The sequence below is a fragment of the Synchiropus splendidus genome, chromosome 3 (genome assembly GCF_027744825.2).
Source record: "Synchiropus splendidus isolate RoL2022-P1 chromosome 3, RoL_Sspl_1.0, whole genome shotgun sequence".
Classification (NCBI taxonomy): domain Eukaryota; kingdom Metazoa; phylum Chordata; class Actinopteri; order Syngnathiformes; family Callionymidae; genus Synchiropus; species Synchiropus splendidus.
The window spans coordinates 21,869,662-21,892,374 of NC_071336.1; the positions used below are offsets into that span (position 1 = coordinate 21,869,662).

Consider the following 22,713-nt stretch of genomic DNA (forward strand, 5'->3'; position numbering starts at 1 on the left):
TCATGCTCGGGGGAATATCATTGGAAGTGCTGCTGTCACGTTTCGAGGACCGGATCGTAGAGTGAATCGGCACCTATAACCAATGGTAATATGGTTAATCCTACAGACATCTATCTGTTGCTGGGCACTACAAGCGCGTACTCTCATTACAATGTACGGTGAAGTACACAGCGTGCCCAGTGAGAGTTAAGACTAAAACCTCTTACACTTAAGGGACAGACTGCACCCTGGACTTGTCTATCTCCCAACAGCACAACTCCATTAGCCTCAAAACAGGTTAACAAACAGTAAAAAACATACCCACTGCAGCACTGCAGTTCACACACAAGACAGCAATGTTTTTTTTGTTTTGCCTTTCTCCGAAAAGTAACAGGAATCAGGTGTCCTTTGCAAAAACTCTGCATAATGAACTGAGAAGTCAGCGGTCAAGTTTTGCTTCCCCGCCTTCTTCCAAAAGAAAAGCATTTTGTTTCTCGCCAGCTGGATGTAGAGGGCAAGTGCTGCTTGCTTTCCTGTGCAGCCATTGCATGGCACCCATCTATTCCATCACAGTAAACTGGTTTGCCTTCCTTAAACTAATTTTACATGTTGAAGAAAAGAGCATGCAACAACAAAAAGGCAATTTGGGAGAGACGATTGACCCTGTTGCCTATTGGGTCCATCACACCCATGGAAGTCTGTTGTATTTACAAGTCAAATTTGAGGGGAGAAATATCTACATTCTACACAGCATATTCCAAAGTATTTAATTTTCAATATGTGACATTTCTTTATGCCTAAACATAACTTAAAACACAAGAGTAGATTGAAAATATTTGTATGTAAAAGTCATGACTCACCTGTCTCTATCTTCAGATGTAATGCTGTAAAGATGATTGGCAGCTCCATCAGCACAAGCCCTCAAGAGAGCTGCAAAGAGACAGAAACACAAACATAACCATAAAATCGCTTGGGCAGGATCACTTTCCTGTCCTATTTATGTCATGTGCTGCCAACTTATACATTTTCATGAACTTATTTTAATCTCAGCAGGTGCGCTTCATATTAAGGTAACAGTGCAGTCACTCTCATGTTTATTGTTTCATTGACAATCCCAAACCACCACACGAGCAGTGGGCACTCTATTCAAACTCAGTGGGAGCCAACAATTCTCTTTAATGCAGCCTCACAGTATGACATAGCAGACCGGCGCTGATTGTTTTCATATGCCAATTAAACACAGCAATGAGGGGTATAACAAAAAAGAAAAACTCCCGGGTTTGTGTACGACACTGAAATTAGCATTTGCGGCATAATCATGATACAAGCGGCTGAAATGATTTGTCCTCGACAGGTGGCTGGCATCTCCCTTAGAAATAGGATGAGAAGTTCTGTCAGTCGGAAGAGGCCGCTGCTTGTCTATGTTGAAAGGAGTTGAGGTGGTTCGGGCACCTCATGAGGATGGACGCCTCACTTTGGCGGTGCTTCAGGCACGGCCAGCCACAACACCGAGGGGTCGACCCAGCACCATGTGAAGAGATTGTATCTCTTCACTGGCCTGGCAGTGTCTCTGGATCAGCCAGTCAGAGCTGGTGAATGTTGCCCAGGAAAAGTGCATCTAGCGTGACCTTTTGAAGGTTGCCTTCTGGGGTTTATCCTGATGTCGTGGGCAGCGTGTCGCATCAAAGAAATGCGTAAGTTGGGCTGAGGTAAGCCATGAGATGGCGCTCTGAAGTAAGAATGTGTCAACTGATATTTAAAGCCCCTAAAATATCCACGCTTTTCAAGCATTTAAAACAGAGATAGACAAACACTGAATTTGGAATGGCATTTATTTTATTTATCCATCACATTGACAGAATCACAAAGCAACACATGCTTTAGAACAGGACTGGAAATTGGATTTTCCTCTAAACCACTTCACACTCAAAACTGAATTGAGTGTCTGCAGTTAATTTTATTTTCGCTCCAATGGAACTGGATTTAGAAAGTAAATCACAGCTAAACCTAAACTGTTTTATCTATTTATTTGTTTTATTTTATTATTTTATTTATTTGTTTTTTATTATTTTAAAAATGTTTCCCGCAAAACACTGAAGATGAAACACTGTTCCGTCAGAACCATTTCTTAAATTGGTTGAGTACATCACATACAGGGAAGTAAAGGGCTTTGGATGACTAAATAATTGGACTAATTAAAGCCAAATTTATCGAAAGGGCACTCAACTGTGCTGTTTTGACAGCAGGTAAGTGGGGCAGTTTTTTTTTTTTTTACCTTAATGTGTTAAGACAAAAAAATACCAGCTTTCTGAGATGAGATGTAAAATATTTGCAAATGTATTCTGCTCAAATTGAAGACGAATTCTCCTCTTTTAAGTGTGTTATACAGCACACAGGGGAAAGACTTCAAAGAAGCAGCTGTGGTTGCGTACCATGTGCAAAAAGTAAGGCAACAAAGAGACCAGCAACAAATCCAATGAGGTCTGTTCAAATGTGTCAATTAAAGAAAGACATCTTCATCTAAAAAACAAAAATATTTTTCCCACTTCACGTCCACAAAGCACGTGTTTGTACTTGAGAAAACATGTGAATTGGCCAAAGGCCTTTGGGGACTCGCAGTAGCATCACTTTAAAAAAGGGTGGAAAGAAGAGTCCATAATTGCCACCAGCTCTCCCTGCATCCACCAATTTATCTGTAGCAGAGAAGCGGGCGCTTGGCACCACTGACCGGCGAAACACGAGCATTTTGATGCAGACACACAGGGCCAGGCTTCCTCAGAGACATGAGTCAGCCCAGCAGCTTCTACTCCTATAGAGCCTCAAAAACATGTTTGTCAGGCTGATGATTTTTTGAGTGAAGAGGGAGCTGAGGAGCGTGTTGTGTTGATCAGGTGTACCGAAGAACCGTCACAGAGCAACACGAAGACACTGGAGTTGAGCTCATAACATTGACATATGCAAGTGAACCAGCTGTTACACTCATCAGTAGAGGTTTATAGAGATGCTCTTCAATGAGGATAAACCTTTCCAATCCAGTCTTGTTTTTGGTGGTGTTGCAGAGCAGATGCTTCGGTGGCTTTACCGTCCCATTGCGTTTAGGTATTGTATTTCAATATGTTGAAAAAGTGTAATTTAAGAGTCATGAAAGTGGTGAGATGAGTCGGCAAAGTTGTAAGAAGAGAATGTTCTATTGTTGTCACTTGCTTCCCTTTACGTTACGTTCCGTTTCAAACACAAACAGTGTCTGTGTAAGAAGTTCTTATTACGTACCTCTTGCACAAAAGAGGCAGCACTGTAGGAAGCTGCAGTCAGTAAGGCAATACATGGCAACTAGTGGACGGAGAATTTCTGCATTGTTATGTCTTCTTCTTCGTCTCATTCCAGCTATGTTATCGGGTAGACAGAAACACTGCCCCCCACGGTTTCCGGTGGTCCATAAGTTTTGTGAAAAACATGCAGCAATAAGGCCGAAATGAACACAGTGCACGGACAATCCGTGTGTTGCAAGTGAAAAGCATTTTATTTTGAAACGCTCTTATGGTGCCATAATCGATCGGATGAGGACCTCAGATTGAACTAGGTAACATTTTCCATTGCATCATGCATTGTCCAAAATGGGGATGCACTGTATTTCAAGATTAGATGTGCATTCATTTGCATCCAGATCTTAAAAAGAAATGATGTAAACTATGCCCATGCCGAGACTACACTATACGCCAATGAGTCTGACACAGTGCCACTGTCTTATTTACCTAATAAATAGAATTTCTTCCTGATAATGACTTTGTAAAGAGATAACCAAAATAGTGTCATCGATAAGGAGCCACTACAGATGGAGGATTGGCTGAATGGTGCTGGGGACATTCAGGCAGCAGAACCCATGGCTTGGGCAAATTGCTGTGAGTGAGGATTAAGATTTAGGTGCTGCCATGAGTGACTAAATTTTCTAGTCAGATGAATGCATTTGTGTATTCGTCACCAAAACAGTTTGACGAAATTGTAGTTCTGAACCAGTAAACCGATGTGGTGACAACCAAGTCATTAATCCATGTCTTCAGATTTTGAGTTTGGCCAGATAAGCTTCAGACGCCACTGACTTACGAACAGCCTCTACATACAGATTCTCCCGAGAGCATAGCAACTATGCTATTGCTGTCACTCACAGAGACACCGTGACCTTGTGAATAAGTAGCCTCCATAATCCTTGCCAAGGTTTAGAGCACACTGTCATTCACATGGCTGCATGATAAATATGTTTTGCCATAGAGATAGCGAAGTTTATACATATGGCACATCTATTTTTTTTTTCTTTTCAAAGCCCTGTCTCACGCCTTCAATTCAAGCTGCGCTGCAATATTGTACAGCAATATTGATGAGTCCACTGGGGAGGATTAATACCTGTCAAGATGGGGCTGTTGCACAAAGCAGGAGAGGGCACATTGAAAAGATTATTATGCTTATTATGATGCTGTAATATCCTTTTTAAATCTATCAGTCATTCATCCATGCCACCTCTCAGCCTATTTTCAGCACTAACATGCTCTTCACACTGCATTTGGGATTTGATCGATTCCCTGAACAAACACCCTTTTCTTTCAAGCCTCATTCAACTACTCATCTACATACTACTACGGTACGTGTGATCTTCAATGCCGCATTATTCTAGGACCAAACAGAGTCATACATCTCAGCTTGAATATTTTGATTCATAAAAAAAGGTGGACTTGTTTTGGTTCAGTCAAATATTAGGTTACAAAAAACTGAAAAAATAAATAAAGTTCCTGTATGACTATACACGCTGTCACAAATACAGGGCTGTCTTTACTGTACTGTGCAATGCTGAGTTTAAGTGCCCAGCACTGTAAGTGATTCCACGATAATTCGACAGAATGATCCATGGAACGCTTGATTACAACAATAATCGATGGCTGCAGCCCTGCAAGACATAATTTGTCCTCCATTATATCACACTTGAGGTTCTGATGAGCCTTCAGAACTACATAGCAAGGGTTGATTAAACCGATGGCCCTTATTGATTGATAACAAGTGTTATCAGCTGCAACTAAAACAGACTCATGACCAGTCAAGGTCACAGTCAAATGAAATCCATGGTGTTTAACAGCAATCAGAGTTTTTAGTCATCAATGGCACCAACAGTCTAGTGCAGGCGTGGCCAACCAGTCAGAGGGTCGGAGCCATATTGGTTTACTGAGTTGCTGAAAAGAGCCACATTCTACAAATGTGTAAGGCAGTAGGGCTCACCTGAACAGCTCAGTCATGTGACTTTGCGGCGGTACAGCAGTTAAAGGACATTTCTGTGTGTCACAAGGTTGCTGGTTCATGTCCGGCGAATGTCTGTTGTGCATGTATTTTTAAAATTCATACTTTTTACAATGATCCTCCTGGAAATATCAAGCGGCGTAGATAGAAATGTGTGCGCCACTTATTTTACTTATATATTTTTTTACTTGGCTCATGGCACCAATAACGTGGCCCCGGTCTGTTGGTGTGAGTGATGCTGCAGACTGGAGTGTCTCATCTTCACTCCACTGAATTAAGCAGACTTTATGACGATCAATAATGAATAAGACGTGAAACACATGCCATACATTTAGTTTAGGGAATGACAAAGTCAAACGTGGAACTAAGTCATGTAAATCGGGTTGATCGTGGATCTGATGACGGTCCAAGTCTTAGGACCGCGACTCACATAGGCATTGAACGTGCGGCAAGGTTTGTTGTTCTATGTTTCAAAGTTAAACACAAGTCATTTCATCTTATTTCCTGGATAAACGATCATCTCAATAGCAACTTGACCAAAATTGCAGCCAGTTCAGTGGCTCATTTGGTGAAGAGCCGCATGAAACTAGGGAAAGAGCCGCATGTGGCTCGGGAGCCGTGAGTTGCCCAGGTCTGGCCCAGTGTGTAGGTTTTTCTGGTTAATCCTCAAGCCAAATTGAGACTCTACACAAAATATGTACGCAAAAAACAACAACAAAATAAACAAAACAGCCCATCAGTAATGATATACAGGGGTTGGACAAAATAATGGAAACACCTTAAAGCTAAAAAAGCTTCAAGGTGTTTCTATGATTTTGTCCAACCCCTGTAGCGTCTGTATATTGACTGAGCTGGCAACGTTGAGACAGCACTTCCTCATTTGCCCATTCCAAGTGCATATCAGTAGACTTCCAAAAAACTAGATTTCAAGGCAGCTAGGAAAACACTTTATGTCTCATATAGAGGTTCACCTTTACTGATTGGCCTATCCAAAGCCTTATTTGTGCAGTTACACAACGACCGAGCAATGGATCTTTAAGTAAATGTGCGATCGACTAAATAAACAAGCGAATCGGTGCCTGACTTGATGAGCAAGTGGATGACTGATGGAGCAGATGAAGGAGAGGGTGTGTGAGCGAGATAAGCAGCTTGTTCCCACTTCACAACATCACACTCCGAACCAAGTAAATGAGTTTTCCTTTGATCAGTGTTGTGCTCATCCACCTTCTATCCCTGCTTTCCTCCCTGCCGCTCTACCACTCCCAGAGGTGAAGACGAGCCCAGCGGCAGCACATCAGAGACCTGTGAGTGTCGCTTTCTAAAAGAGTGCAGGTGTCTGTGAGGCGGGGACATGGTGACGGTGCCTTCAGGTAACAATTTGGAGACAAACAAACTGTGACATGATCATGCGCCAAATGTCATCTAGGTATTTGACAAACACCATGAATGATACATGTGAGGAGCTTTTACTCAGGAGTTCACTGTCAGAATACGCTGTCACACAGATGAAGACGTGAGGAAATATGAAGCGCTTATCTTAGACTCTATTCTGTAGATTGTCAATTCAGTCATCTTTTTTTTTTACCTTTTTATCTTAGGCAATAGCTGCACAACTGAAGACTTACATGGAGCACAAAATCCGGCAAAACAAGAGAGTGGACTGATACGTAGATTATTGTTATTATTAATAATATACTTAATTCATATGTTTATTAACAGTTAATCGGCTTTGGTTTAAAACAGTCCTTCTCAAATAGTGTGTCGGGCCTCCCAGGGGGGGGATGGAGCAATGCCAAAGGAGAAGCAGGTGCCACTGGGGAACATACAAGAAGTATGTTCCCCAGTGGCACCTGGCCGTACTAGAATAAAGTGTAATTGCACATCCACTCATGATATGTGTATATTTACCTTCACCTTCACCTTCTTCTACCGCTTATCCGGGGTCGGGTCGCGGAGGCAGCATTCGGAGCAGGGAAGCCCAAACTACCCGGTCCGCACAAACCTCCTCCAGCTCTTCCCAAGGGATCCCGAGGCGTTCCCAGGCCAGACCGGAGACTCTCCAGCGAGTCCTGGGTCTTCCCCGGGGTCTCCTCCCGGTAGGACATGCCCGGAACACCTCCCCAGGGAGGCGTCCAGGGAGCGTCCGGATCAGATGCCCGAGCCACCTCAACTGGTTCCTCTCAATGTGGAGGAGCAGTGTCCTTTCAGTCATTACCCAAAGCTCGTGACCATAGGTGAGGGTGGGAATGTAGATCGATCGGTAAATCGAGAGCTTCGTCTTGTGACTCAGCTCCTTCTTCACCACGACGGTCCGATATATATATATATATATATATATATATATATATAATTTCAGGCAAATTGATGCACTTTAATTCTTTTATGTTACAGACAAAAACAATGTTAATAAAGTTATTGTTTATTGTAAGTTGATCACCATTACTTTTTCTTTTCTTTCATGTTAACAAGGATACCATGTAATGCAGAGGTGTTCTTAAAATAATTTTATAGACAAAGTTTTTGGTTTTTGAAACCCTTTGCCGCAAATGCCGTCTGATGGTTATTGCGCTGCAGTCGGCACCAGTAAGGGCCTTAATTTGGGTTGAGGACCGCCCTGTGTCTTGACGGACAGCCGATCGGATCCTCCGGCTCAGTGCAGAGGAAATTTTTTTGGGTCTGCCACGTGACTTTTTTGGTCCATAATGCTCAGGCTCTTTCAAAAAATTTAGAATGACTGTCTTGCTGCGTCCAACCTCAGCAGCAATGGCACGCTGCGAGAGCCCTTGCTTATGCTTATGTTCAAGAAGAGAAAGCTTCTTAGCTTTAGGAGGACGTGACCGTGTGAATGACAATGTGAATGTGAATTTTGAGCAGATTTTGGCTTTTATAACCTGTGCTCTTAAACTTATGATCAGTTGATAAACTATTTCAGTTATTTATTTTTCAAATTACAAGTTCCAAATGTTTTTCGTTTCACTCCCCCTTCTTGCTTTTGCAAATTGTAGTCAACTGGTCTTAAGATTTTGATCAGGTCTGTATCTCATAAGAAGAAAGAAAGAGTCAATCAAAAGTCATAACATTCCACTTATGAAGAGGGGCGTTTCAGTGAGCGCGAAGACAAACAGACACTGAATCTTACAAATGATTTAAATTGTATTAACAATTTTTAAACACTGCCAGTAGCAACCTCAAGAGTAGGTATGTCGGTAATAAGAACTTATAATATTTAATAAGACAATGCTCGGGGTACATTTTATTGTAGTGGCTAATGAATGTTAAACTGGAGTTTTCTCTTTTATTCCCCTCTTGATTATGTAGCCTTTTCTAGATCATTCAGAGACAAAAAGTCAAAGCAAAATGGAAAAAACATACTTGTGTTGAAGGCTCCGTGTGCTGATCATGTATATCATGCAGTGGCTGGGGATTCTAATTTATGTAGGATGCTATATTCATGCTAAACAAGTTGTGTCACCGAGGAAATATTACCTTTTTTCCAGAGAATGTTCAAGTGGTCTTGGTCTAACGGCTGGTTGAGAATGATGAGGCATATTTTCTGCTTACCTGCAATTGGAAAAAAACACAATTGGAAAATCTGGAGGCGACTGATTCACAAGACTACTGTATCAAACAACACAATTCATGGCAGGTGTTTCAGGTGTGTTTCACACATGACTGTTACATCACTGCCTGAACAGTTGGGATTTCTTTGTTTTCTCCACAATGCAGTGTGAAAGGGAAGGAAAACTGTTACTGAGATGTGGCATAGCAAAAGTTGAAAAAAGCTTGAAGCAGTGTTTGCATAGGGACCCATTTGGCTGATTTGGCAAAATTCATTAAACAAATGGATTATTCTGAATTTCGTAGACAAAATCTACTTTTTTATGTTTACAAAAGATATTTTACTGTATATAAATTTCTTCTGATACACATTTATTGATGATTGATGTTTTTTTACTTTTTTTCTCTTTACTTCCCTTGATGTTGCTGTAGAACATACCAATGAAAATAATACAATAATACACCATGATACAAAGTACAGTCCAATGGTGGGACTAATAATGAAAAAGATCAGCTCAGCATGTAGCAAGGTCATGAGGTCATAATTCAAGGTCCGATTCAACAGCGAACGCTGGGCATGAATCCACAAGGGAAGCACAGGAGAATGAATCACAGCTGAGTGTGTGAAGACGATGAAAAAAATCCATTTGGAACTGGTGGCAGGAAATGGCCAGAGGAACGGTTGAGAGCAGAAACTGGATAAACAGAAAGGAGACGACAATACAAATCAAAAACCTTTGGTTTATTTTATGTTGTTTTGGAAAGTGCTTTGTCTGGTATTTACAAATCCTGGCATTGTGTCAGGCTCAAAAAATGATGTGCATGTAGCAGACATTCTTAAGCCACATGCACACAGAGACACATGTTTTCCCAATCATTTTCCTTCTGGCGTGATAAATTGTTCCGTAAAAATGGAGCCGTTTCAGGCATGGACACCAATTGAATGTAGTACATACGCCAGGCCTATAGTAGGGCTGGGCGATAAAATGATTTAATCCATATATATCGATATGGAGGCCTACAGAGATATGAACTGAGGCGATATGATTCAACTGATAAAATGTAGAGCTTGATCACTTCCATTTCATTTTGTGTTTTAAATGAAGTTGTAGGTTGTTAGCATTGTGAACGTTCGTCTCCGCGTGCCAGCTCCATCCTTACATGCGCACGTCAGATAGATTAAAACAAATCTGATACATGGCAGACCAGACAGACGACAGCTGATAGCTGTGATTCAAAGTTGCAGATTAAAAGTCGCCACTCATCAATTCTGTCAATGAGTGGGAGAACAACAAATCTTTTTCTCACAGTTTGCTGAAGGGGCACAAACTTCTACGAGGAGAGCGTGATTAGTTGCTCCTGCAGCCTCAGGACCTCCAGCCACCAAATCTATTTCAAAAACAATGCTCCTGCCAAGCCTCAGTTAGCAGCAATGTGCAATTCAGTCAAACACATAAACGTTTCATGTGCAGTTTGTACTGTATGTAGATCAATAATGCAAATAATTGTGACAACAACTGAACATAACAGATACTGCCAATAACCTCAGAGGCACTGAATGCTCAACATGTTGAAAGCACAACGTTGTAAACGCGTTCCATAAAAAAACAGCATAACAACGATGGAGAAGAGATGCGCCCCTGGCAGAGCCTGCGGTGTTAAGGACAGACATCATTCCACGCTGACATCATATTCCCTTGGTCAAATGCAGCGTTCGTTCGTAGCGCTAGAAAAGGGACTGCCTGAATCTGACTGCTTTTGCAAAGTCGGAACTTTCAGTGGCAATAGCGGATTCCTCCCCGTGTAAATACTCCACAGGATAGTCTCAACCGTACAGCTTCCGGATTTCCGTACTACGGAACGGACGGAGGCTCACTCAAAACGCCCATACGGAGAAGTGTAGAGTCAAACATGCATGTTACCGTACGTGAAACATATCAGCAGAGTTAAGATTGACTATGGTTAACTTGTTTTCAACACATCAATTTAGACAGCCCTCGTAGATATATATTTATTTGGTACATTTAATTTATTGTTAGTGCTCCTCTTACTTTCAAGGAAGGTTTTGAAAGTATTAAAATACACTGCCTGGCCAAAATAAGAGTCGCCACCTGGATTTAACTAAGCAAATAGGTATGGGGTTGCTGCAGTTGGTCAGGCCGAGGTGCAGCAACGTTATGTGCTCAAAGAATGAGTTCAGCTGACCACCTGAATATACGGGTTATTCCATCAATGGATTATTTTCTTTCCTGATGGCACGGGCGTATTCCAAGATGACAATGCCAGGATTCATCGGGCTCAAATTGTGAAAGACTGGTTCAGGGAGCATGAGACATCATTTCACAGAAGGACTGGCCACCACAGAGTCCAGACCTTAACCCCATTGAGAATCTTTGGGATGTGCTGGAGAAGGCTTTGCGCACCGGTCAGACTCTACCATCATCAATGCAAGATCTTGGTGAAAAAACACTGGATGGAAATAAATCTTGTGACATTGCAGAAGCTTTTCGAAACAATGCCACAGCGAATGCGTGCTGTAATAAAAGCTAAAGACTTTTTATTATTGTTAGATATTATCTCTGTTTAAACATGGGTTTATATCAGATATCACGATTCAGCCAAAATATATTGGGATACAGTATGTATTTTACACCATATCGCCCAGCCCTGGTATCTAACATTACTCTTCTTACTCTTGTTGATGCATCGTGTTATCAAGGCTAGGGAAAAATATCGAGCTATATATCGTGACACGGCCTAAAAATACCTTGTAATCCTGTGTTTTAATGGCTTTATCCTGCACATCTGTGACCACAACACACAGACAGGAGTTAAAAATTCTGACTGGGGCATACAAGCATTGGGGTTGGATTGTTTGAGCGTGTTCATGAGTCAAATGTTATTTGCAGGCAGGCTGACGTACCCTCAAATCTGGTTAGCATCAACCACCAGAGTCTGCTACTTACAGTAAATGCACAGAAAATAGCTTCTATAGGTCACTTTTATCGGGAAACATTGGCATACCTGGGGTCCAAGAGCCCATTCTCATGGACTGAGGCGCTTTTTGATGAAATGGGTTGTAAATGTCGGACATGATAGCCCTGGATTCATGACAATTTTATCTCCAAGTTCACTACCAGATGTGATGTAGGCCAGAAGGTTGGGCAGAAAACTGATTTTCAGTCTCACTTCTTGTCGCTAGTTATATAAACATGCTGTCAAATACAGTACAAGTAGGTTTAAAGATAGCGTCCTTTGGGGGTTAAAGATCACTTGAAGGAAAGACAGTATTCTGAGCTGCACGTGCTGATGAAGTTAAAGGTTAGGGGGAGGAAAAGGTAGGGGAGGGACAGAAGAGAAGCAAAATGCGGAGGAGGAGGAAGAGGGGGCGTCGATTTGTCAGTCTTGTCTCCTAATTGGCCGGGGGTGTGCCGAGGAGAAAAGAGAAAATCAACCACCCGTGACTTTTAAGATAATCCTCTGCCGCACTCTCCCCATGCACAAGGAGACGTGCTCTCTGTTCAAAGGAATGTCACCTTGGGAATAACTTAAAATGGCTCTGAACGCTCAAAATCCCCACAAAAATCATCTTGCACAGAGAAATTACAAGCATAGCCATTTATAATTACAGCCTAATGTATAACACTGACTCTGTACGCTTGACATTTTTAGGACGCCGGCAACTCAATACAACAAACACAACAGTATTTCAGTGACTGCGGAAAGAAAACCACTTTCTCCCAGACACTGTAAGATTAAGTGCAACTGCCTTTGAATGTTGAAACAATCGAAACAACAATTTAACTTGAATCAGAAAAGACATAAGCTATATGGACAAACATGGACATATATGCAACAGCACATCTCTTTGTTCAACATTTTTAGTGTATAAGTGGTGATGACAATTACTCCCACTCTTGTTCCTAGCTATACAGAAAACTGGTGGCCATAATCCTGACATTATAAAAACAATAATACCCTTAATAAGCTGGTGATGTCAATACAACAGAGAGTCCGATACACACTCGTAACTCACCTATTTAGACTTTACCTTGAATTTAAAAAATGCTTTTGGGATCTGTATTGCCTGGGTAAGATGAGGTTAGTAACTTGGTTTATTTGCAGTAATTCCATGATGTCGATAAGCACATACATATGTTGTTTTGGATAAAACTACTTGCAATAAAAAGTCCAGCACTTAAAATGTTACTTAAACTGAAAGTTCAAAATTAGTTTCCAACTTTTAAGTGCTTAACTTATTAAATCAGTCCCCATTAATGCCATTAAGGCCATTAGCACTTTCTGTCTCACAATAATAATCTGTGATGGTAATGGGAATCCCTCCCTCACCTCCCTCCACTTCTGCTTTATGTTAAGACAAGGGAATATCATCGGAAAAATATTTTTAAAAAAAGATTGTGATGCTGCTGGAGGTCGGCAGGCAGCTTCTACTCAGTTGTCACCGCGTTGTGATGGATGTTACCCTTTGTGCGATATTGATTTCTACGCTCTACTAGAGGAGGAAACAATATTTGGCATGTTCTTGCACTGCACAAATGATGCACACGTCCAGGAATGTCAGGACAAACAAGCTGTGTACAGGCAAACAGAATCACAGCGACCTTTGTCAACGTACAAGGTGATTACTGCACATTTTGACGCTTCAATTAAAGTCACTGAAGACGTAAAGGCTGCAAAAATGAGACGGTTAATTATCACTGGATAAATACAGGATACAGCGGTGCTAAAAGGTTTTCCATTGATACTCATCATCTGATTCCATCCGGGACACATTATGTTAAACGCCTGAGCAGATACACATTCATTCTCATTAAATGGAAGCTAGAACATGAAATTCCCACTTGTCCACTAAACCTTTGGCAGCTTGCAAACAGAAACAACGTCATGGGAGAATTATGTAAAATACTGCTAGCAGAAACGCTAAAGCAAAGCGTCGATGAAATCACACGTTTGGATAAAAAAATTGATTTGGGGTGTCACATTTTCCTCCTGTGACTGTGTGCATCTCACATCAGAAGATGCTTATTGTGAATATAACACCACACTGGCAGGAGGCTACGGTCCATCCAGACCCGAACCTCCCGTCACAGGAACAGCTTCTTCCCTTCCGCGGTCAGACTGTTGAATTCGTGATCTCTGTTATTTTATTTTATTTTTATTTTATTTTATTGACAGCAGTTTATTCCAAAGCACTTTCCTAGTTGGTGGGATCCCCACTGACCATGGCAATACATTTTATTCTGATTCTGATAAATAGTTGGAATTTGGACATTTATGAAAGAGTTCAGAATTGGTCACGGCCGAATCATGACCCTAGGTGGCAAATGTGAGCGTTTAGCATCACACTCTTGAAATGAAACTAAAGTGATTTATGGAATTTGTGACAAAGTTGTGGTGACTGGACAAAATTGCAGCACCTTGCAGAACTCACGTGGTGAGCATATATATATATATATATATATATATATATATATATATATATATATATATATTCTGAACCCTTTCATAAATGTCCAAATTCCAATTATTTAGAAGACAACAAGCACATGCGGTCAGCCTGCGAACTACTCACATATCATCATAATAAAAAAAGATATTAAGATATTATTAGATTAGATGTTTGTATGATTATATGTATTAACATTTTTTACTTGGCATGTACACTTGTTTATAGATACATTTTGTGTACGGGTGTGTTATTTGCACATGAAGTAATCATTGCTTTTTGCAAATAAAGCGCACTTTGTTAAAATCAACCCAGCTTGGAGCTTTTCTTGGGCAAAAAAACTGAAACTAGGAATATTGAATCATTCACTTACAGTGAACCTTACTATGGACCCATTACTATTTCTACTGGATATTTTTGCTGTAGGTATGTGCCATGACCAAGATTTATATCACATCTTCTTCTGATGAATGCGAGAAAGATGATAACAAGGTCTTGGTTGAAGCCAGGAAATCAGTCTTCAGTCTTATTTGAGATTATATTTGAGGCGTGACTTTCTTTCTTCTTTCTTGTATTGAAATCAAATGCTGTATATTGTAATTAGGTCCAATCTGTATTATCATTATCATCATCATTATCACAGTTTTTCTTTAATAAAAAAAAATCTAGCTAATTTGTAAAGGTTAACATTTGAACTACATGAGGGGCATGTAGTTCAAGAACTGCAAAAAAAAAACGTTCGATAAATCAGGCATTGTTGGTCATAACATTAAAAAAAAATGTAACAGTCTGTGGAATCCAGGAGGAACTGGTATTTAGATCTCGATGTTGTCACACAAGTTTCCAAGTTTTGTACTTTATTTTTTTGTTGTGGTCTTATTATAGTGGCATTTATCGATGGAATAGACTGGCAAAGGCTGCCAAGTGAGTTAAATCTAACAAACCTAAGTTTGAAGCCTTGTTCTTGTAAGTTGAGTCTTGAAATGGAAAGGCGCTTTTAGAGTTTTAATAAATCAGGAAAAAAATGATTTATTGTTAATGATACAACTGGGCTCAGATAATTTGGCAACATGGAGAGTAGTGATGAAAAAATGACCCTGAGAAAATAAAAGAAAAGGTAAGGTGAGGTGATTCAAACACATGCAGAGTGGTTCAACACAATTTGAGGAACAGGATATTCTGTTGCTAGACCACTGTGGCCACCCTCACTAGAATTCTGTAACAAACCGTAAAGAACACCGGAGCACTCAACTTTTCTCGAGGTGAGTTTACCTCGCCATTGATAACTGGGATATATTACACAAGCTAAATCATTACAATTATAATACATCTGAAACGTCCTCCAAACATTGTCATTCTCTTAATACATATACATTTTTTGTCATGAACATACAGAATGATACACACATATGAAAGGACTTACATTGTTCATATATCAAGAGAATAACTACATAAATCAGCACCATATTTCACATTAAAAGAAAAAAAATAAATCGCAATAGTTTTGTATACACAGTACTGTACTTTGTTGTTGACACTGTGGAGCCTGACTGGATTGCTTTGTATTCTAATCCAGATCAATGTGGCCCAGTGACTAATGAGAAAGGCAATCGTGTGTACTGCTGGTCTTCCTTGGGAGCAGAGGATGGATCGCATTAGTCAGCTATTCTTCCTCTAAGTAGTTAATATTTTTTGTGGACACAAAATTCGATTTTGACTGCATTGATCATTTATCTAATGAAAGTACACCACGGGTCAGCAATTTTTCACGAAATGCACGAATAATTTATGTTACAGAGACTGTGGAAAAACAACAAAACATGCAGTCAATACTCCAGGCAAGTCTCTGCTGTGACCTTTCCAGCAGAGGCAGAAATCCAACCCTCAAGCTCACATCACCTCACATAATAAACACTGACAAATCACTGAGGAATTACGTGAACCTTGAACTGAGAGCAGAAGTTTAACTTGGCTGTAACTGGCTTTTTACTTGTGAGAAAGTAGACCATTTTTCATGAGGCAGCACTGATCAGGAAGCTGAAAATGATGATGATGAAAGACGACAAGTAGGAGCCCCTATAAGGGCACGGCGTGTTGCATGCTGGATTTTGATCAGATTTCAAATCGTCACTCAGTTAACTTCATTTGAAAAGTTGTGCTCATAAAACAGATACAAGTCATAAATGACAAATCACGGAGCTAATAAAAGCATTGGCTGTGATTAATTTTATGGCACAATTTATGATAAATAAAGCAGAATCAAGAATACAAATAGCCAGAATGGGTTTTACGTCCAGGTAACAGAACTAACCTTGCAATACTTCAAACACATTGTAGGCATTCATTGGACATAAAGTAACTTATGGACACCAACCTGACGGCAGCAAGCACTCCAAGGGAGTCAATTTATCCATAGCCACAAACCAGAGAAGAAGTGTTTAGTCCAGGAAATAGTCAAAAGCTGTGAAGAGTCGAAAGGCAGTTAGACGTGATGCACAGAACACATTGCTTTATGAGTAGAATTTCTACATCAAATCGTCTAGAAATGAAACATATACCTCAAGATTTGAGGAGAAACCCTGACAAGTGACTTTTTCTGTAAAAATTATTCATTGTATTTCTTCCTGCAGACTTGAGATCACAGAAGTGATTCCCCATGGTGTTGGTTCAATTTAACGAATAATATTACGCAGCCAAATAATGCAAATCTAAAATGACAGGCAGGGGTCTAAGAATACATTTAGTGCAGCTGGGTATGTGAAATAAAACAAAATTGAAGGAATAAAAAGGCTACAACATCAACAAAATTAATAATAATATGTTCCACTTTCTTGTTAAAGTAAACTTGGCCAAGATGAAAATGGAACTTCATGACTTGTACGTAGTCTCGATGAGATTATTGTTTCTATAAACCTTGATGCACAGAATATAGGTGTAAGTCTGACATTGCTGCACCAATATTAACAGGATTCATCTAAAATCAACTGTTACTTTTTCTTCAACATATATGTTTCTCATTGCAAATCGCTGACACGCACGCGCCTTTTAAATATATCTATATATATATATCTATATATATATATATAGATATATATATTATGATTAATGATTAAATGACAGACCGCTAAACAATGTCCACACTTTATCACGTGAGAATATCGTGTCACTCACTCACCTCACTTGAGCCTGCGATTGATTTTGCCAGGAAAGGGAAACCAAAACTCATCCGGTCTTTTACACAGCATTAATAGCTGCCTCAAATCTCTTGAGAGGAGCCAACGTTTAACTTTCCATTTAGACCGAGTGTATGTGTAAGTCGCGCACCTGCTTCTAATGTGTAACTCAGATGAGCTGGACTTCGGAACAGAACCGCGCGCACAAGACAGCACACGCGTGGACGGTGTGCGCAGACTAAAGCGAATAGAGACAATCTTATTTTTGAATGGATTAACTGATCCGGATTCCCCACGCGCACCTCGACTTTGCTCACATAATAAAAAGAAACACATGAGACCGACGCGCTCAACTTCCGCCAATGGAATTGTAAACAAACAACAAGAGATCCAAGAGAGGAAGAAAAATGTCGGTCCAATATTATGGGGACCTCTAGAGGCCAGTTTATTGCACACGTCTAGAAGAGTTCAGTTTTTACACGTGCAAGGGCGAATCAATAATTATTGTTTCGATTATATTTTAAAATGGCAACAAATTCTAACTCAATTTTGTGGCTTCTTCATTATGTATTGTTTAAAATTATAGCAATTGTAACTCGAATTTACTTATAAAATATAAGAAAAAGAAAAATATAAAATAAATATAATCTAAAATATATAGTTTTTAACTGAAACATTGATTTTATAATGCCATGTCTAGCTCTCAAAATTGTTTGCCCAGAACAGCTGACTATATTATTGATTTATTTATCTGTTTTCCCAGGCTAAAACAATGTGACAACTGATAAATAAAATTTACTGCACCAGAACACTCTTTAAATATACATGTGGTATATTGCATTTCTCTCATCTTCATTCTAAATATAAAGTGTCTGTCAAGTTCACACCAGTAATGAAAGTCTTACTGTTCTAAACAATGTGAATAATTTCCTGGCTTTTCATTAGTTTCAACATCTACCTAAGACTGTGTGTACTAGTTTGGTTGGAACAAAAACATCCACTATGGACCTTTCTGGAGCACGTTACCTGTGAAAGTGCACAGGCCCCATGTGTTTCATTCTGTGACAGGACAATTGTCCAATCACAGTGCAGAGTAGGAGAGGCATAAAGAAAGTGCTTCAACTTGGGAGATCATGGTCAGTTCAAGGCAGAAAACAAGTCGCTGGTATTTCACATACTAGCAAACTTGATAGCTGTACCTTATGCATTGTTATTATTACGCATTATTTCACCCTCCCCAAAAATTGGAACTAGTGAACAATGCAAGACCAACTCTGGATCAGGACAGAATTGGAAAAAAACAAGAAGTGAAAGGCATCTCAAGTGGGATTGTTGCATCCAAACATTTGGATGACAAGAGGGAAATCCAATAGCTGCCTGTTTTGTTGGAATCGTTTTCACTATCATGCACCTGCAAGTGACGGTGACCATGACTTCCAAGGGTGTTTGGTGGAGTGTGTTGCTTGTTGCACAAAACAGTAATACTGCTCTCTGATTGTAGTTTGACTTGACAGTCAGAGTTATTTAGTTCTTTGATCACATTGTTTTGCTGATTTTTGCCTGTGAGGACCTCGCTGCGAGCGCCGAGGTCAAGGCCCTTATGTGATGCTCATGGTCTGCCGCTGTATTAAATTTAACCTGAAGTGGGATACTTGTTCCTCTTCATCCAATGCTCCATAAACACTGTTATTTTTGAACTGCTACTTGTTTTTTTTAAGCCCAAAACTTGAAGAAAACAGATTCACTTTTGAGAATGCTGCAGAATCCATCATATGCCAATCATGATATACACTGGGTTAGTCTGACTGAAGAAAACCCAGTGCAGGGTGCAGCAGCTCTGGGGACTGAGACCCCAACAATGACTGCAGATGCAGTCAATATAAACAGTGCAGTTGATATATACAGTATCATTCTTCATTAGCAGTGTCCACTGCATTGCTATATCTTGCTTATGTCAAGAATCTTAAGGAAAAACCCGATTTGACTTCAATTAAGCAAGGCTATTTTAGGTTATTTAAAATTTTAATTTAACGGTGCATAAACAGTCAGACAATTAGATGCATCATTAATCATAATCCATGAGGATATAAGCGTCTCAGTGTCCTGCTTTGAAAGTAAAATGTGGGGATAATAAAATGCATTATGTATTCCAGCCACCATACGGGTACGATTACATAAAGTAAACAGTCCTTCATTTTTAACTTTGGCAAGTTTAATTTCTCTACTGGAGTTTTCAAGGAATAAAACACACGCTGATCATGAAGCTGCAGTGTGACACAAATATGCACAGTAACATCAAAGCATGGCTTTGGTCACTGTTTATTAGTCCAGGTGATGCTCCATTTGTTTTTTTTGTTTTTTTTCCTTAATAAAACATTTAAGTTAGAAGTAATAATGTTATTGCATTTTAATGGCATTTTTTTCCCTGCACAATTGTGTTAATTAGTTGCAGATAAAATACATTTCTTAAAACAAGGTTATTCTTTATATAAGCTGTTTGTTTGGTTTTGATCATTTTCAATCCATATTTGAGTACATCATAACAATCATTTCAGTCAGCGCAACATCAAATGAAGCCTGACCACTAGTCAGGCTATAAAACAAATTAGAGAATAGCACAATTGGTATTAAAATGAACTCTAAATAGACTTTCGGGAAAATGCTCTGGGCTTAAATTGTTCTTATGAGGGAAACAGTGTTTGACTGTTGAATATTAGTACAAGTAGTTAAAAATAATGAAGTGGCAGAAAGAGATGTGTATGATATATACATTACAACGAAAATGCTTCACTGGTCTCATATTTATTTCAGTATGTTCTGAAAAACCACTTGATTTGCCACCATCTCTACCACATCTGTCCAAACCCTTGACTGACTGCCAATCTTACTCACACATATATGTAATGTAAATACAAAGGTAAACATGTAAATGGTGCTCATTCAGAAAAGGTACGGACTACCAAGGGAATACCCTGAAATTCATGAGAGAAAAGGGAAAGTAGTACTGGAACTGTGACATGTTCATTTTCATGAATTAATTAGTGGGGGGAAATGAATTTATCAAAATTAGTCACATATAAATTGTCTTTGACAGAGAACAGTCTTCAGTGAACCAATTCCAGTTGCTCCACAGACTCGTCCAATGACCACTGGGATGGGCTCCAGCACACCCCGCAACCCTGAACTGAAGATGTCTGCATGTATTTCACGACCAAAACATTCATGATGAAGGTTTGACTTACAGACAATGCATTAAAAAAAATTGGACGCAAATGAACAAAGAAACAAAGTTCACTCATCATCACATCACTACAACCCTCATGTTTAAGATCATGTGAAGAGATTGTATGTTCGAATATACAGTATGTATTAGAACTGAAGTGTCGTGGTTTGTGCTTTTACTTTGTCACTTCCTGTGTTCCGGTTCTTTGTTTTCCTGTTTGCTTTCTCACCCCCTCCAGCTTCATGGCATCGCAGCTGGTTCTCATTCCACTGGTTGCCTCTGCAGAGATTTATACACCTGGAGAACCAGCATGTGCTGCCAGATGATTGTCTTTTGTTCTCATGGTACGTTCTCTTGCTTGTAACCCTGTTTATGGCTCTGTTTTGCTCTGCGTTCATCTCCTTGTTCTGTCACCTTTGTCTCTCTTCTCACTCTATCTAGTTCTCCTATCGCTTGCTCCCTGTCATTACCCCCGCGTTGGCTTCCTCAAGTATTTCTGTTACTCGCTACTTTAGTTCAGCCTTTGTGCTAGTTATTTCCTGGGTTAGAGTTTTGTTTTCACCTCTATCGAGCGTCTTTAGTTTTGTATTAGCCTCGTCAGAGTTATATCCGAGTGCATAGTTTTCTGTTGTCCCTGTTTGCAGCGCTGTGTATCTCACGCCTATTTTCTATTTTGGGTTTTTCCCTCTACCTTCGTGTGTTGTCCTCCGTGCTCCGCTTCTGGTGTCGTCGACTTCTGTTCTCCTTATTGTTCGTGTATTATCTGTGTTACTTGTATTAAACTTGGTTAACTGTTCGCTTGGTTAACTCGCTTGTCCGAGTCCTCTGAGTTCAGAATCATCTGCTCTTGGGTCAACGTTAGATTAGCACTCATGACCTGAATATTAAAAATAATTTTTTTGAATTATAATTATGTATCGAATAATATAAATTTCATTCTCATGAACTGCTTTCAATGGGACAATTAAGGCTCAATGGGAAGATGACCTTTAATTCAGAAAGCTTTAGTTTGATGAATTTCATTTAAAGGTTTCCACCTAAAACTGAAGCTCATAATATGTTGATACTTCCACTGACCGTGATGCAGCTGATATTTCTTATCTGATGACAACTGCCAGCCTCCTAATATAATACAAGCGTGATTGATATTGATGGAGTTGATTCTATGATTTCGATTCAACAAGATGATTTTGTCCAGTCATCTCCAAAAAGCAATACTTTCATTTAATATTGTTTTTGAAACAAAATCCCCAAAAGCAGGTCACTTGCAGGCCTCAGACATCAATAATTTAAAAAGTTATTTGGGGTATAATGATGAATTGACAGAGCTTATCCATGTTCTTTTATTCATGTAAGAAAAATGTCTGTGTTAAAGAATCGCGACATGTTTTAATCATTCTAACAGGCAGCTGAATAATTGAATTGTGCAGTTGATTAGGTAACCAATTGATTGAATAATTCATTGACGGCATTGGACTTGAAGAGAAATGCGTCCAAATCACAGCCCATAAAAGAAAGGCATGGTATAAATAGATCAGATGTTTTGGCTCGGACACAGCGCTACAGTGGAATCCGCTCCCGTATTTAAATGTTTGAGTCTGTTGTTGCAAATGTGCCACCTCACATATCATTACGGAGGAGTGGAGGAACGGGAAAGTTGGAAAACAAATCACTTTCAAGGTGATTCCGCAGTGGAGGCTCATTAAAGCGAACCTTAGCCCATCAATCAGCGCCGGCGCTGTCTCTCCCTCTCACTGACCGCACATGGCAGGAAATGACACAAATGCTGAACACACGAGCACACACACATTATGCTCAGATGGATGGGATCATTCGGTCCTTGAGCATGCATTATAAATACATCTATGAATAAATATAGGGATGGAACGGAGGGTTTTTTTTAGAAGCTATACAGCCTCAATATTTGAGCACATATCTGTTTTTACTCCTCAAATCTGCTCACTTACCGTAGTCCTTAGCCATCACTTGTTGGAATATTTATCCTTTGGTCAATCCTTTTCTGCCATTTACAC

The 22,713-nt window shown here is 39.8% G+C and overlaps 1 protein-coding gene across 2 annotated transcripts in view; it reads right to left on the reverse strand.

Moving 5' to 3' along the window:
* tpk1 (thiamin pyrophosphokinase 1) overlaps positions 1-17,810 on the reverse strand; it is a 58,289-nt gene extending 40,479 nt beyond the window's left edge. For both annotated transcript variants that reach the window (XM_053859490.1, XM_053859489.1), the window contains exons 1-4: positions 17,460-17,810; positions 16,659-16,745; positions 8,746-8,820; positions 840-909 (exon numbers count right to left, since the gene is read on the reverse strand). In XM_053859490.1, the coding sequence (XP_053715465.1) occupies positions 840-909; positions 8,746-8,820; positions 16,659-16,698 (185 nt within the window). In that variant the 5' untranslated portion in view covers positions 16,699-16,745; positions 17,460-17,810. The remainder of the gene's footprint in view (positions 1-839; positions 910-8,745; positions 8,821-16,658; positions 16,746-17,459) is intronic.
* Between the last annotated feature and the right edge of the window lie 4,903 nt (positions 17,811-22,713).